This window comes from Olea europaea, unplaced genomic scaffold (assembly GCF_002742605.1).
Source record: "Olea europaea var. sylvestris unplaced genomic scaffold, O_europaea_v1 scaffold3198, whole genome shotgun sequence".
Classification (NCBI taxonomy): Eukaryota; Viridiplantae; Streptophyta; class Magnoliopsida; order Lamiales; family Oleaceae; genus Olea; species Olea europaea.
Window position 1 is genome coordinate 37169 of NW_019250813.1, and position 16263 is coordinate 53431.

General features: G+C 35.3%; 3 protein-coding genes across 4 annotated transcripts; 1 reads left to right on the forward strand and 2 right to left on the reverse strand.

Moving 5' to 3' along the window:
• Positions 1–80: 80 nt before the first annotated feature.
• Positions 81–2125, forward strand: LOC111385540 (probable E3 ubiquitin-protein ligase XERICO). Of its 2 annotated transcripts, XM_023009942.1 has the most exons (3): positions 83–356; positions 835–882; positions 1420–2125. In XM_023009942.1, exon 3 carries the CDS (start codon positions 1434–1436, stop codon positions 1887–1889), a length of 456 nt encoding a protein of 151 aa, XP_022865710.1. In that variant the 5' UTR covers positions 83–356; positions 835–882; positions 1420–1433; the 3' UTR covers positions 1890–2125. The 2 variants fall into 2 exon arrangements, with proteins under 2 accessions (XP_022865709.1, XP_022865710.1); XM_023009941.1 differs by lacking the exon at positions 835–882 and having other exon boundaries at positions 81–356.
• A 67-nt stretch (positions 2126–2192) lies between these two features.
• On the reverse strand, positions 2193–3793 carry LOC111385541. Its single transcript, XM_023009943.1, has 2 exons — positions 3725–3793; positions 2193–2934 (listed from the first exon to the last, which is right to left on the reverse strand). Exon 2 carries the CDS (start codon positions 2925–2927, stop codon positions 2589–2591), a length of 339 nt encoding a protein of 112 aa, XP_022865711.1. The 5' UTR covers positions 2928–2934; positions 3725–3793; the 3' UTR covers positions 2193–2588.
• A 1531-nt stretch (positions 3794–5324) lies between these two features.
• Positions 5325–9707, reverse strand: LOC111385543 (U-box domain-containing protein 4). Its single transcript, XM_023009947.1, has 2 exons — positions 9252–9707; positions 5325–6832 (listed from the first exon to the last, which is right to left on the reverse strand). Exons 1-2 carry the CDS (start codon positions 9674–9676, stop codon positions 6013–6015), a joined length of 1245 nt encoding a protein of 414 aa, XP_022865715.1. The 5' UTR covers positions 9677–9707; the 3' UTR covers positions 5325–6012.
• Positions 9708–16263: the final 6556 nt, after the last annotated feature.

The following is a 16263-nucleotide window of genomic DNA, read 5'->3' on the forward strand; positions in this document are numbered from 1 at the left end:
ATCATGTTAAAATAAAAATGAAAATTATAAAGCAAACCAATCATGTTATACAAGTCACACCGTCATTGTAACTTGTAATTGTCGTCCCAAACTCGATTACACCTTTGAATCTTTGATTGTACCATTCAAAACAAAATACTAAAATTAGTAAAAGTTTCCACTTGCTTTCCCCGTAATTATCGCCAAAAATAGTGTATGCAACTAGCAATGAACATGGAGTCAATAGAAAAGTGATAATTTTGGTGTGGGCAGGATTTTTGACAGCATAAATACTAAAGAGCAGACTCCCGACTACTATTGTCAACACCTGTCTAAATCTTCATCTTTCTTATTCTCTACAAACAATCTCAACATCTGTAAGTTTCTTGCTCCCTTTTTCTTCTGGGTTTTAATTTATGGAACAGATATACGTTTTCTCTACTTTTTAGTTTTTCTTGGGGGGACAAAATTGAGCATTTCTTGATGGGTTTCATGTGGAAATTAGTATATGATTTTGCAGAGATCAAATATTTTAGTTTTGTCTAGGTTTTTGTTTAATTTATTTCTGAGTATTGTTGAGTGTTTGTGAACAAATTGCCAAAAGCAAATTGTCTGCTCTGGACTTGGTTATATTTATGGGTTTCCAATTTCAAAGTATAGACTCAAATTTCTGGGCTTTTTTGCATACTAACTGTCAAATAATAGGGAAGTTTCTAATAATAAGAAGAAAGGGAAAAGAAAAGGTGGATTTTGGTTAATGAATGTATTGTTTTATATTGGATATCTAGCAAATAAATTTATGTTCTTTGCCTAATGTTCAGTTTCACTGTTATTTGTCAATCCATATTGATATAGGGTGGGATCTGTGTTTTAGGAGATTTGTTTTGCCATAATTTGCTGAAGGTAAGCTTGTGAATCTATTGTATTTCGTTTCCATGTTTTCTGTAAAACTTGTACACAATTAATACATGTTAAGCTCTAAGCCTTGGGTGAAAGCACACTAACTTTTCTTGTTTTCCCTTTTTCATTCGTTAATATTGACAAGATGAAAAACTTTGAGAGTACTAGGAAGAGAACTATACTGAGAACAGAAGAGACATTTTGGCCGGTGCATGTCTCGAAATTTCTCTTCAAATGGCATCATATGATTTTCAATAGATACGTCTTGTTTAGTTCCAGAAATACCGTTCTTGAGATCCTGTTGCCTTTTTCTGTGAAAAAATGGGGTTGGATTACAACAGGTTTAAATTTATCATCTGAAAAGCAAGAAACGTTTGGAAGTTTGGTTTATCCTCATTTATTTATTCTCCCATCAAAGGTATAAAATATCATGAGCTTCCATCAAACTGATTATAAAACTTCTCCAGTTGTGAATTATATTTTTGCTTCGTATAGTTCTTCTCGTTAGAGCTAAGTCGATACATTCTGATTTTCCGTTAGGTTACGAATCCAAAATGGGTCTTTCATCGTATTCAACTCCAGCTGATGTGGGAGTCTTCTGCGTAATTCTGGTCAACACGGCCATATCCATTTCCATTTTCAAGGAGATTTTTCTTTCAATCCTTCATGTCATGGGCATCCACATGGCATCTCGGGAAGAGCTCTCCTTGGAATCCTCGGACTCAGTTGAATGTCGTAGAACCCATTCTGAGTTGTACGTGGAGGAGTTCCATAGCCGAACACCAGCAATACGTTACGACTCAATGTTTATTCAAGACTGCCCCAAGGAAGAGTGCTCAGTCTGCCTGTCCGAATTCAAGCAATATGCAGAGGTTAATCATCTGTCTTGTGGCCATGTTTTCCACAAGTCATGCCTTGAGAAGTGGTTGAAGTACTGGAATGTCACCTGTCCTCTTTGCAGGATTCACATGATGCCTCAAGAAGTCGAGGACGATGCTTGTCCTATGTGATTAAATTATCAAGATGCTTCTCGAGGAAGTTCCATTGTACTGTACATCCTAGTAGTGTACAAAAATGTAAGACTGTATGCTTCTTTGATTCACAAGTTTAGCATCGTGTTTTGCGTCCTATCTTAGTGACGGGTCTCTTCGACCAACATCGTACATGGAAAGTCTTCTGATTCTATGATCCTGAGATTTTATTTTGATTTCAGGCTTTATGAAAATAATCCTGATAGTATTATTCACATTCTGCAGCATTTTCTACATCTGAGAGATCTAATATTCATAGTACAATGTCCTTTTGCCCCGACCAAATTAGGTTCATTGCTAGATTTTCTGATAGATAAAGCAACAACAACGAATCATGTTACTTTTGATCTATCCTTCCATCTTCCGGCTTGTTTTACTCAGTTTCCTTGCTCTCGAGGGCCTTGTTCTCCAACTACTTTAGTCGTCGTTCTCTTAATTTATCATTAACGTCCTGATTTTCACTGAATTGAAATGTCTATTCACTCGATAATCTAAATGATTAAAATACAAATTTTATACTAACGAGGCTTGATGCATATAAGATTAATTAGAAACTTGCACATGGACTCTAAATCAATCAGATACTTCAAGAACCATGATCTGTCGTATGCAGATTCAAATTTTTGGTTCAAAAAGAAAATACTGCCCAAGCTATTAAACAAACGAGTACTGATGCATTTATGATTGATCATGAGCCCTGTTTTGCCCAGAAATGAGATGATTGTCAAATCCATCACAGAGTTGAGTTGATTTACCAGCTAACTCTGAAAGCTTAGAACCAACAGAAATGCTATTGCGAGTAAGGCTGTGGTTCCGGTGGTACCGGCACCTGAACGAGCCGGCATGTGTCGTTGGAGAGCACAAGCAATTATACCTCACACTTGATGTCTTCCTCAGGGTAACTGGTGAAGATGGCGATGAGTGCACTTCATCTTTCACAACATCTAGGCATAATTCAGGCACAACTATCTTCGGTTTCTCACACTTTTCTTCGCCTTTTCTTGAATGTTCTGCCATTCTTGTGCTGGATTAAGCCGAAAGCTGGTTAACATCTTTTCTTACAAATGAAACGTGTATGATAAGTAAACTTGTGTGCAAAAAGAGGTCTGTCACACGTGCTCGATATACATTTTATTCCGCCACCCACAAAGCATTGATTCGAGAGAAAGTTAGAGGTGTAAAGTTGGTACGATCTTTGTGACCAAATATATACCCCATTGGCCCATTCTATGTCTGCCCGACATAAACCAGTCGATGTTGTAAGGCCTTGTCATGGGTAGCCCAAGGGAATTCTTGACCTTGGGTTAAGCATTGGTGGCCCAAAACCCACGTCGGCCATATATGACTAACGTTCAAACAAAATTTTGTAGCTTAGGTCGAAGGGTAATATGGTCCTTTTTTCCCCTAAAAATTCAAAAAAAAAAATTTATTGATCCATGTGGGTGATTGGAAATACATTGAGCTTATGGGCACCTCATGACATGACCTATTTCACCCTTCTAATCATATTAAATTTTACGTTAATAATGGAACGTTGCGATTGACAAGATCACATTGATAATCCGTTGATTATATGAGCATTCTTTTTTCTTGTTTGCTTCTTAAAATCATTATTTGTAAGAATTGTATTAAAGATTAATCATTTATAAATAACAAACATCGAATTGTTGGGATTCAAAACTCCTGAGAATTTAATCTTGGCAAACAAAGAGATTCCACACGGGAAGAAAAAAAAAAGAAAAAAAAAAAAGAAGAGATTCGATATGTCATATATAAGGAAAGCAAATTATTGAAACAAGAAACTCAAGAATTACCAGGAATGAACATTTGATGCCAAAGCTGTTCTCTTGTTATGATCTCTGGGATTTCTCCTCTTAATGAAATGAAAAATGTGATAGAATTTTGATTTTGATTTTTTACTATTTCTAGGTTTGATTTTGAGGTTGTGGTAATATCTCAATTTTACTCCACAAATAATTTTATTTACTTTTATTAGAAGAGACTCACCCCCAGTAACAGTAACTTGTCTTACCTTGAAACTTAAATTCGAATTGGCTCAACGAGTCGTACGGCTTTAAGGTTTGGATTAAGTAAAAAATAAATAGCTATCAAAGCTCAAATCTTATCTCAACTTTTTTCAATTTTGTTCTTTTCCTTATCTACTGTGTGAAAATAATGACATTTTTGTTGACTAAAATGTCCTGATGTTTTCAAGAATGACAATATTGTTAATTTTCTTTTCTATATTCTAATGAATTGAATGGTAGTCTCAATCTTTTGTGGGTTCTTCTTATTTAAGCGAGAATCATTAATTCGTTGTGTAATTAAAAGAGAGATTGCATGAAGAGTTAGCCTATCACCTCAGGCAAAACATAACTCGAACATCTCCCACTTGCGAATGATAAAGTAAGAATACTTACTATGTGCACATCGATAAATCTTTAAGTTCAAATAAGTTTAAGTTATCTCATACCGACAAATCCCTATAGAGCGATAAAAATCCCTATTCCTCATTGAGGAAGTTGCAGAAAGCCAAATGATACCTAACAACAGTATCATATTCCAAGGTCGTGGACGACAGCTTTCGTCTCACCTTCACGCACTCTATACTAGCATTTATCCGGCTCCACCAACCCAAACTTCCTCATAATCGAAGTATCTTTTACTTCTGCTAGCTTCATTGGTCTACCCTAAAATCCTCCACAAGATTGAGAGTCAATCTATCTTTTTGTTGCCATCTGCAACAGTCAGACCAGAACTATGGCCTGATCCAACACAGAAGAAAACAAACACCACATATATGAAAACTTGGTCAGCGGATGTTTGGAATTTATCAGCACCTAGAGATTGATAGAAATTGCATCTTTTGTGGGCAGATGGTGAAAATCAGCCAGCACTTACTCTTTGCCTGTCCACTTAGTGCGTTCTAGCGAGGGCAGATCTGAAAGTGGATGGGTATTACACGCTCAATGTCTACATTAACAAGCCCATTAAAGTGAATTAAAAAGAAGGCTCGATAGACTTCTTGGCAAGGTAAAGCAAAGATAATTACACCAGCTAGTACCATCTACAATATTTGGATGGCAAGAATAGACTAATATTTGAAGATCTTAGGCAACACTCCAATAGTATTGTGAGACGGATCAAAACACATGTAAACAAAACTATGTTTACATTGTATCCTAATGTTTTGATCCATTTTGAATCCCTAGCTTTGGGTCGTCAAAACGTGTTGTTGGTACATCTTATGATTTAGTAAGGATTTTGTAAGTACTGGTATGTCCGATGTACTTGTACATGAGTTTTGATCTATATAATTTTCCATTTACCAATTAAAAAAAAAAAAAAAACACCTGCATACAAAGCACAAATCAAACGAATGAACCAATTTGTTTCCTCTGCCAACAGAATGTATAACTACGAAACTCGCTCAACAGGAAATACAATTGAAATTATCACAAATTCTTACAGCAAGACGAAACCGGACGCACTAAGATTTAATGATAAAGCTCAACAGATGTTACGATACGAAAGAATAAGCTCAAATAGAGTTTTTGAACAGATGAAAGAAGAGAGATCATATAACCCCATCATCTAGCAATGTCTTCCCTCCTGCCACTGAAAACATAATAGAATAATACAGGGAACAAAATTCCAGGTCAAAAATATGCAAAGCCTGGTAAGGTCAACGAACATCATCACCGCACAAGGATGCGGCAAAAATGGTCAAGAGTTTTGGACTCAAAGAAAGTAGAACCAGGAGGCATGTTCACCTTTAAACTCCAAGAGACAGAACCAGATAACTACACAATCAAAATGTCAGAATCTCCTATTGAAACTAGAAAGAAATATACAAGTAACTTGTACACGTTTTCAATAAAGGATAAAAAAATATACAATTCCCAGAAAGCTCGTGGAAATCACCTTATGGAGACGGGGAAGTACTAACAGCCTTCAGTCTCAAATTCTGTATCAGTTGGATGCAAGGTTTATCTGGACAAAAAAAAACTTGGTCCGTGCTAAAAGTTCCTGGCTAGTTTACTTCATTGGTCTACTGTCTACACCCGTTGGAACCAAATGATTCTTCACGTTGATTGATTTTTCAATTGATTGAATCTTTGAAGGGAGAAGACGCCCTAAGCTGCATATGGCTCAAGCTATTCTCAATACTTTTCTGAACCACGTCTTGTAACAATTTCTTGGCAGTTTCAGCAGCTTTATCCGTTCCATCGACGTGTGCTGCAAAGTTATAAACTATTCTCTCCAATACAGAGGAAGTCAACCTATTTTCTGGAGGAGGTTCCCTAAGCAAGTCCAAAAGAATTCGAGCTCTGTCTTGAGCTTCGGGAGTACCCTCTGCAGTTAGACGCAAAAGGCCTGGTATGGCACCTTCCCTAAGAATAAGTTCCCTGTATTTATCTCGAGAGCTCTGGCACAAGGACAGCAAAGCTCCGACTGCATGTGCCGTGCTAACTAGAGATCCATCTTCAACAGTCTCCACTAAAGTCAAAATTCCACCATCTACATTTGTGATTGCAATTCTTCCGTCCTCTGAATTAGAGAGAATCTCGAGTAATGCAGTAGTTTTCTCAGCAAATTTGGAATACTTCTTGCACTCTTTGAGGAGATCGATTAAAGGAGGGGCTGCTTCAGGATCAAGAACCAGCTTAGGATCCTCTTCACAGGAGGAAAGATTGTAGAGAGCAGTGACAGCGTCAACCCTTCCCTGCACACTTCCAGAGCACAGGACATGCACCAGAAGAGGTGCAACTCCAGAAGCTGCTATTGTTGGCTTGTTTGGTGCAGCAGATGACAATGTCAGAATTGCGGCAGCTGCCAACTCTCTCAAATTGCCAAGTTGAAATTTGAGGAGTTCCACAAGAGGGGGAATGGCACCAGATGTAACAATCTTGATCTTGTTTCTGATAAATATGTGAATAAAAGAAGCCAACAAGTGAAATTAACTGCATTTGCATCAAGCAAATACTTTGCAAATAAAAGAGGACTGCACAAACAGAAAGTTGATCACGCAACATCCAAAAATGCAAGAATTAATTACCCTTCGACTAAAAAATCTTTTATTAAGATTGAGGGGGAAAAATAGATTTGCCAATCGATGCAAGAACATCCTGTCAAACAAATGAATTCAGCTTAACCATTTCATGTAACCTCACACTGACGACTCCACATGAGTAGGAACATCACCAGATGTAACTATCCTGATCTTGTTTCTGATATATTTGAATGAAAGAAGCAAATAAGTGAAATTAGCTGCAAAGATCAGGATGAGTGTTGAATAAAAACATGAGCAGCAAAATATCAAGGAACTGAAACACTAACAGGCCACAATGGAGGTGTTTAGAAAAGGGGATGACAGTTTCCACCTATTAAACCAGCTAAACCAATATGTTCAAAGTTCATTTGGTTTGATCAAATTGGTCAGGTTATTATAAAAATCTAACTGGTGGAAATTCCATTCTTGAGGTCGGAGACTATATTCTTAATGTGGAAGATTACATTCTTGAATGGGGGATTCCATATCAAAAACACATACTGTGCGTACATTTGAAAAGTACTTGCAATAATTATTAATCTTTTAAGTTAGACATTCTTTACAATTAATTTTAGTAAGTTTCATTTTTGTTAGGAAATTTTACATATAAATATGACGCATTATAATAAGATACCAATTTGTGATATGCAGTATATTTTAAATTTCTCTCATTCTTCTCTCATCTCTTCACCATTCAACGTAAATTTGCATTAGAGTTTCTTCTTCCCATCAGTCGAACCCATGTTAAAAAAATTAAGACTTTTCCATAATATCCGTGTGAACAGCACAAACAACGTGCTGTGTACTCAAAGCACCCCCCAATGACAGTTGATGCACATGCTTCTCCCCAGGTATTTCTTCCTGGGCTTTTGCCGATTATCCAAGATATTCCTTCAACACTTTCTTAGATCGAGGACTTTTTCAGCCAAATTAGGGCCAAAGATTACCTCTCCTTGTCGACTATCAGTTTGCTCAGAATTTCAATATGAAGATCTTAAGACCCGCTCATGTATTAAGAGTAGTAGAGAGCAGAATCCCAATAACATGGGATCGTTCCAGCATTTTGAAGCAAGTATTAACAAACAGGGTTCCGGTTTCATGTCTACTTTCTTTTTTTCCTTTTTTTTTTTAATCCGTCCTATTATCTTCAAAAATTAAAATCATGAAAAAGAAAATATTTGAATCCTTTCATTTTCTCTCCAATTACTGTTTCCCCTTTGTTTTGTATTTTACATTCCCCTAACTCTTGCTGTATTTTCTTATCAAGTTACTACATAAATCTTTGTTTTAAGTTTTTCTTCCTACATTTTTTTTTTTTTTTTTTTGGTGCAATAGTGAAAGACATATTTTGAAATCGGTTGTTGTAATTCACAAGCTCAACATTATCCTTGATTCTACCTTATCACCATTTAATTTCATCATAAAACTTGTTGAACTCGAATAATCTTGCCTAACAATTTGACAAAAAAGTTGAAACCCTCAACCAAAGTTAAAAAACCTACAAATTAATTTCAAAACCATTAAAAGACAATTTAACTATACTTAATGGGTACCTAGAACATTTTTTGAGAGACCCTGACATGGTTTTGAGGAAGCAAAAGATGTATTAGCCGAACAATATTCCATTAAGGACTCCCAAATGATAGAGGTGCATCATGGATTCTACACATTGCTTATTGATAAGGTTACTAATAGAGGCGTCGTTGAGGTTGACATCTGAGGTTAATAGTGCCCCAGCATCTCTGCCGTAAACTTAAAAGACAGTATGTCACTGAAGGTACAAGAAATACCTTTCTAGCACAGCATGATGGCTGAAAACACCCTCAACTTTGTTATGCTTGTTATATTAAATATATTTGGACATTTTCTCCCATATTCTCTTGTTTATATTCTGTCTTCTATTTTTCTACATCAATTAGCATCGGATCCTGTTCCAACCATTGGAGAATCATTCTAGAAATTCTTTACTGGTTCCCTGAACTCAATACCGAAAATTTAGATAGACAACAATCCTCTACTGCACAATCCCCCAGCCTAACAACCCAATCCAATGTCCAATTTTATAAAGCTTTAAATACCGTAAAACTAAAATAAATAAAGGGCAACAGATATCTCAAATATAATCACTTATACACCCAGACATATATGTGCATGTATAAAGAATCGGTACAAATTTTGGCAAACTCCTAAACAGAAAATTGTGTTCAATTCCATCGTAAGTCTCTTTCCATTAATTAACTCAGAATTTTAACCCAAGCAGTAATTGAAAGAGGGGAGAAACTCAAAACCTTTGATTGCGGACGGCGAGATTAAGGAGGGCGAGGAGGGCCGGCTCACGGGCGGACAGAGGGAAGGAAGGCTGAAGCATTGAAATCAGTGGGGCAATAACACCCGCCGAGGCCAAGCGAGAGCGTACAACACTCTTGGAGGATTTGGAATTGGATTTCCTCACCAGCTTCCTTATGGCCATGGCGGCCTCTATTTTCTCCTTCAGATCTCCATTCCCAAGCCTACGAACTACTTCCTCCATTATTATTCTGTTAATAGTACTTTTCTGCATCAATTTCTCCTCCTTTTCTTCTTCTCCTTTTCCGTCTTCTTCGTCATCATTTTCTTCTTCCTTTTTCAGCATGGCTTCCTCTTCCATGGCTCCCCCTGCTGTAATTAATCCGTGTCTGGCTCTTTCTTTCTGGGTTTTTATAGAGGAGATCATGTGTACGGTTTTGTACGTTCCGCTTGAGGAGTTGTACATTTTATCCAATTAATTTCACAAAGAACAATGCCATTTAACTCCATTGATAACCGGTCCGGTCCGGTCCGGTCCGGTCAAAGGGTAGTGGGATTATATCATGTGACGTGATAGAAATAATAAGAGGGTGACACCATTTTTGTTGAGAAAATGAATTTTAGAATAGTAAATTAATAAAGAATATGTGGATGAAATATAAAGAAAAATATTTGATTTATGTATAAAATTATTTTAATGAAGAATGTGTGGTTAAAGTGGAAAAAAAAACATTTTGATAAAAATGATAATCAAACGAGGATTGAATATGAATATGAGATATTTTTATTAATAATATTATTTTATGTCTCATTATCGTACATGTAACATTTACTCCAACCACTCTACGAGTACACTTTTTTCACAGCACACACACATGTAAGTGGGTGGGGTCCACGATTAAAATAATCTTGGACCCCACCTTTGTGAGAAAGTGTGAAAACTGATGTAAAAAAAAATAATGTACAAATAGCATTTTTGACATTTACTCATGCAAGACTCACTTTATTAGAGAATTTTCAATGCATTCCATAAATTTTAATTTACATAATAGTTAAATAGACGAACTCCTATTATGTAATGTAACAAAGATATTTAGCATTTGTTTGGCTCCCATTATTTATAAAATATATTTTTCTCTTTTTTATTTTCAACAACATATTTTTCAATAAAATAATATTGCATGCAAATCCAAAACTTTTACCACACATTCTTCGTCAAAAATAATATTCCAAAATACATTTTAGATTAAAAAAAGAAAAAGGAGCTCAAAAGAGGTTTTTAATGAGTAAATTTGTGAAGTTGCAAACAAGTCTTTAATATTTCTTTCTATTATTTAAGGACAATGCTACTTATATATAAGTTTTTTATCAATCCTTTGCCTACCACTCACAATAGAGGGTGGGAATCGCATTTGGAAAATTTTATATTTACGTGGGCCTGTGTGCGTTGAGAGGGGGGACAATTTTCAACACCCCAATTCAGTATATAGATAGAATTATTCAATATCTAATTCTCATTTCTAAGACTAAGAGCATATAAATAATATTTTTCCGCTCATTATACGTTCTCTCTCCCCGTAGTTCGACAAAACTTTTAAGAGCGTCTCCAATATTGATGAGGATTGTACTAAAAAAAAAAAAATTATCACATAAATATAAGAGACAATATCTATAAAAATACATCTCCAATGCAATATGTCCAACTAATGGGGCAAGAAAATAAATAAATATTAGGGATAATTGCAGTAGAGGCCCCAAACCTTTCGAACATTAGTAGACTTTTCCTAAACCTTTGATTTGTTCCAACCGTCACCCAAAAACTTTTTCAAAACGTTATAGGTGAGGTCCCAATGGATGGAAATATCCAATTTACCGTTAGTTGACCAAAAAATAGAGTTTGACCACAATTTTAATATTTTTATAAAAGACAAAATAGTAACTTTTTATTTACCAAATTAAATAAAATTATTAAATAAATTTAAAGACCAAAAAAAAAAAAAGGAAAAAAAGGGTTTCTTCTTCCTCCCACTCTCATTCCTAGGGAGATAACCAACCACCACCATCCCCTCCACTGTCCGAAAAAACACCACAGTCCCAATGAACAAAAAGAGATACAAATCTTCCTAATCACCACCTTTCTCTACCATGTCTTGCCCGAAGATGCCACCATTTGGCCTCGTTGGCTAAATCTCTCTCTCCGTCTCCTCCACTTTGGTTCGGCTCCAAATTTGAGAGAAAACACTTTAAGCCCAATTTCCCCTTTAATCTGAGAGAAAACACTTCTAGATCTCCAACGAATAGAAAATCAAAGACACTTCTTCACTAGATTTCTTAAAAATGCTCTCAGCAATCTTAAGAGCTTCTCGCCCCATTGAGAATTAAGATCCCCGAAAATTGTCTTGGTATGGCGTCATTGGCCCTTGAAATCGACAGTCCACGGTCACATGTGCATTGGCCGTGCCTTGGCCATCTTTGGGCATCATATTCTTGGCCGACTTGACTCAGGAGGAATATCATATTCTATTTTAAGAATTCTTTATGCAAAACTAATTTGGGAAAATTTTATTTAAGAAATATGTAGAGCATTCATGGTGTTGGGTGACTGGCGAGTGAAGGGCGAAGGGAGAGGTGGTGGTGGAGATTTTGGTTAGGGTAGAGGCGGGAGGACGAAGAAGCCCATTTTTCCATTTTTTTCTATTTTTAAATTTAATTAATGTATTTATTTAATTTGGTAAATAAAAAGTTACTATTTTGCCATTTATAAAAATATTAAAAATGTGGTCAAACTTTATTTTTAGTCAACTAACGATAAATTGGATGTTTTCCATCTAATGGGACCTCGACTGCAATGTTTCGAAAGGTTTGGAGGTGACGAGTGTGACAAATTAAAAGTTTAAATAAAGTCTGCTAATATTTAAAAAGTTTGAAACCTCTACTACAATTATCCTCAAATATTATCAAGAGGACTATCAAGATGTAAATGTTCTATTAGATGAATTGACTCACCATAATTTCTCTCTCTCATTTCTTATTTTCTTTTTTCTCCAATTTACTCAAAAAAAAAAAAAAAAAAAAAAATTTTTCCCCTTTTCCCCCCCCCCCCCCCCCCACATAAAATATACATTAAAGATGAAATTTGGATTATAAATAGAACTTGTAAGAGATCAAATTCAAAATACTAATTCTTATTTATTAATGTTACATAGATCAAAAGTCTTTAATTTAAAGCATACAATCACCTCACTATGAATAGCATTACCTGTTGACATTGTCCATCTCATTGAAGAAGAGATTTTATGAACAAAATCCATTTCAACAATTAATATAACTTTCTTTTTTTATCAGAATTCAGAGTCGAACCTCTCCAATGCAGCATAATGGATTGTTGTACATGTGACAAGAAAAATAGAAACAGCAAAAAGAGCATCTCCAATGCATTTATGAAGTCACATGAATAAGAGAGGGGATGCACTAAGAGTTGAGATAAATTATAAAAAAATAAATAAAAGATGTGTTGGGAATTTACTTAAACATGCATAGCGGAATTTAACAAATTTCAATTCCTATTCAGGATTTAGCTTTATATTTAAATAAAAACTGTGATAAGAAATATACATTTTCTTTAATTTGCAAACTCCTTCGCGTTATTCCTCTCCAACAGCTTGAATCTGCCTCCCATAGCTGTCCAATTATCCAACCTCCAATAAAATCCACACAGAGAATAGACTGTAACTGCTAGGATTTTCCTCTTGTACCAGTAAGAATAATGAAAAACTGATGGACCTCAAACCCTAGTCATGTATTTATGTAAACCCAAACGGGCTCGGTCCGGTCCAGTCCATTGTTTAATTAATCAATTTAATTAAACCCGATCCGTGAATTAATCAATCCAATTAATTAATTCGGGAATATAAATAACAAATTCAATTAATTAATTTATCCAACGATTGTTAAATTAATCAATTGGGAATTTACAACCTATCAATTCTCTTTTGTGTGCGACCCATTAGGTTCCCGACCACGATGCCTAATGACGTGAAATATTATTTTGATCTAATCAAAACTGATAAATTAAACACTCTTTTAATTTATCACAGATTCACACTCGTCGTCCCAGATTGACGTTTAGCAATGTATCAGGGCAACACGTGTGACGAAAAATGTCACGTGGTATGACAAAATCAAAACTGTTCGTTTACCATGAAATTATAATCCCTTTATCAATATGATCTGATCAACTACGAGATATGGAAGTGTGTCAATCTCGATTATCGATCATATCTTTCATTTTTCTATTAAGTCAATATGAGTCGAAAACTCCTTTTAGACTTATATGCACACCTTGGCCAAGGATTTCGTTATTGACTTAATTGAATGAAATGCAGATCACAATCTCTTACTATCTAAGAGTGACGAATCCTCTATTGATTATTCACAACCTTCATATGGTTCTTGATATACCCGAACGATGTCGTATTAGCAGCCATTGGTAGAGCAACATCCAACACCGTCAAAATATGACTGTCCTCATATAAGGTACTATGATGACCTCAAGTTGTAGGACCAATTTCATTACCGAACGTTAGAGATTAACCACTGACACTCAGATAGTTATCCTGTGGAATCTCTTAGCAGGTCTCCAATGTTTTGTTCTATAACAAAACATCCACGTGTTCATTTAAATGTCACCACACTTTAACTCGTGAGATCAGCTACTTACTTCACAAGTAAGAAATGTCACACGTGATGGTCTAACTGTATTAACGATATTCGTATCTCGTTATTACTTACGACCACGGTTTATTCAAAATCCAATTATATGTAATTTGTATCTCACAATCACAACTCCTTGTGATTAACAGATCACTTAAAATTGGATCTTCGGATTTTATTATTTAATATTATTTATCATAAAATTAATTTAAATAAATAATAGATCTCGCCAAAATCAAATACATTAAACATATTAAAAGCGTTTACAACCTAAATCGATTGGATTTAGGGCATAACACTTACAAGATGTCTAGCACACCCTCTATATTTCATGACATTATTCACTTATTTCCTTGACGCATAGGCATTTTTGGGTAACATGAATTTTTTTTTTAGTGTTATCTAGATATACGCTTAGTTTTATCATTTAATATCACGTCATGATAATTTCAAATGGAGATAAATATCATTATTCTTTCATAAATGGTCATAAATTCAAGTTGGTCATTTAGGTTTTCTTTTTACTAATTCTGTTATTGAACTTTATTAATGGTTGAGTGACTAACATTGGTGAAAAGAAAACCCTTTCCAAGGACCAAAAAAGATTTTCCCTTTTAACTTCCAACTAATAATTTCACTTTAACTTCAGCAACCAATTGTGAATTAACCTCAAATTTTATCTTGGCGATTCAATCTATCTACTTCATGAGTGAACTCTCTCGTAACGCTTTGCCTTCTTTCAATCTAGCTTTCAAGGTACAAAAGATTTACATGTCAAAAAAAAAAAATTAAATGTACAAAATTATCCTAGTGTTATTTTTCCGTGACATTGCCTGGGAGTTCGACTCACACACAATTTGCATCACAGAGACCCTCCAATACTCGTAAATTAGCCGTAGATGATGCAAATTTCGGCACAATTGTATCAGCCATTTGCATTCAAAATCTGTCACAACAGTTCCAAATACACCTGCCTATCAAGAAACAAAATTCATTTTACAGTTAAGACAGCAAATAGTGACTTAAAAAGAACTCAGAAAATATATATACACCTTCATTTATTGAAGGTCAGGGCTTAATTCATCTTATGTCCGAGAGGTTTGCTATTAGTTCTACTTTTCTCCGATGCACGCACTAAATTCTCACCTGTCTTAGGATTTGTTGCCTCGGGACAAGAAAAGAAAGTATATCGACTTGTTAAATGACTTTATGAGTTAAAGCAAGTGGGGGTTGAATTTTTACATTATAAAAGGGTTTGCTTTGCAACCTGCAAGTTATTTGACATTGATGTTGATGTAGAATTAAAGAAGAATGCTAAGAATGAAGAGCATCTAAAGGTAAAGTTGTTCTAGGAAATAACTCGTCTGAAAAGAGAGCGTGACGGCAGGATTGATCTATCCTTGCATGGAAGTTTTTAATGGGGGCCCACGTGAATTTGGCATTTGTAGGAGACTCTTTAGAAGTAGGTGGGGGTGGGTTCACGCATTATTGTACTGCATGGTTGTTGAGTCTCAAGATTTTGTTTTTTTGTTTTTAATCAAGATTGATGCTTTCAATGCGGACCGTGAATTCAAGTTTATTGACATGATAAGGAAAGCTCTATACAAAGGTGATTTGATTGGTGTTATTTGTTGGCGAAATTATAATTTTATAGCATTGAGTAGTTTTATCTCATCGAGACTGATAAGTGCATTTTGTGCACTTATTCAGACTATATAACTAAATTTTTATGTTGTCAAATTATTAATTCTTACCTAATTTGTGTTAATTTTCTTTTATTTTTAGTTAGGGACTCGTTCGAAGGATTTGGAAAAGAAAGAATGATGAAAATGAATGAAATGAGCGAGTTTGGAGATCAAATTCAACGCTTTGAAAATTGAAGGGCATAAATTGAATTGAAGAAGACATGGGTTACATGACTAAAATCCATTAATTGGAAAAAATGATGCATTGACGAGAAATATCTAATTGGACTCCAAACCAATTTGAAAAGTGATATAAGTTTAATTGGGCCTAGACCAATTGTGATGGAATTGAAATTCGGCCTCATAGCGGGAAAAAGTGGGCTGCTTGTTTGAATTCAATTGGAAACAAATCGAGGTGGCGGTTGGAGACGTATAAATTACACACATGCTAGCTGAAAGTAGGGTAGAGAGAAAACAACTATATATACACGCACAAAAGCGGGGCCGAGAATGGACGGCTGAATTGACAAAGTCGGCAGCTGCTGGGGTTATATATGGTGGACTGCAAGAAGCTGTATTTATATATATACCAACAGAAAACAGCAGCTTGGAGGGG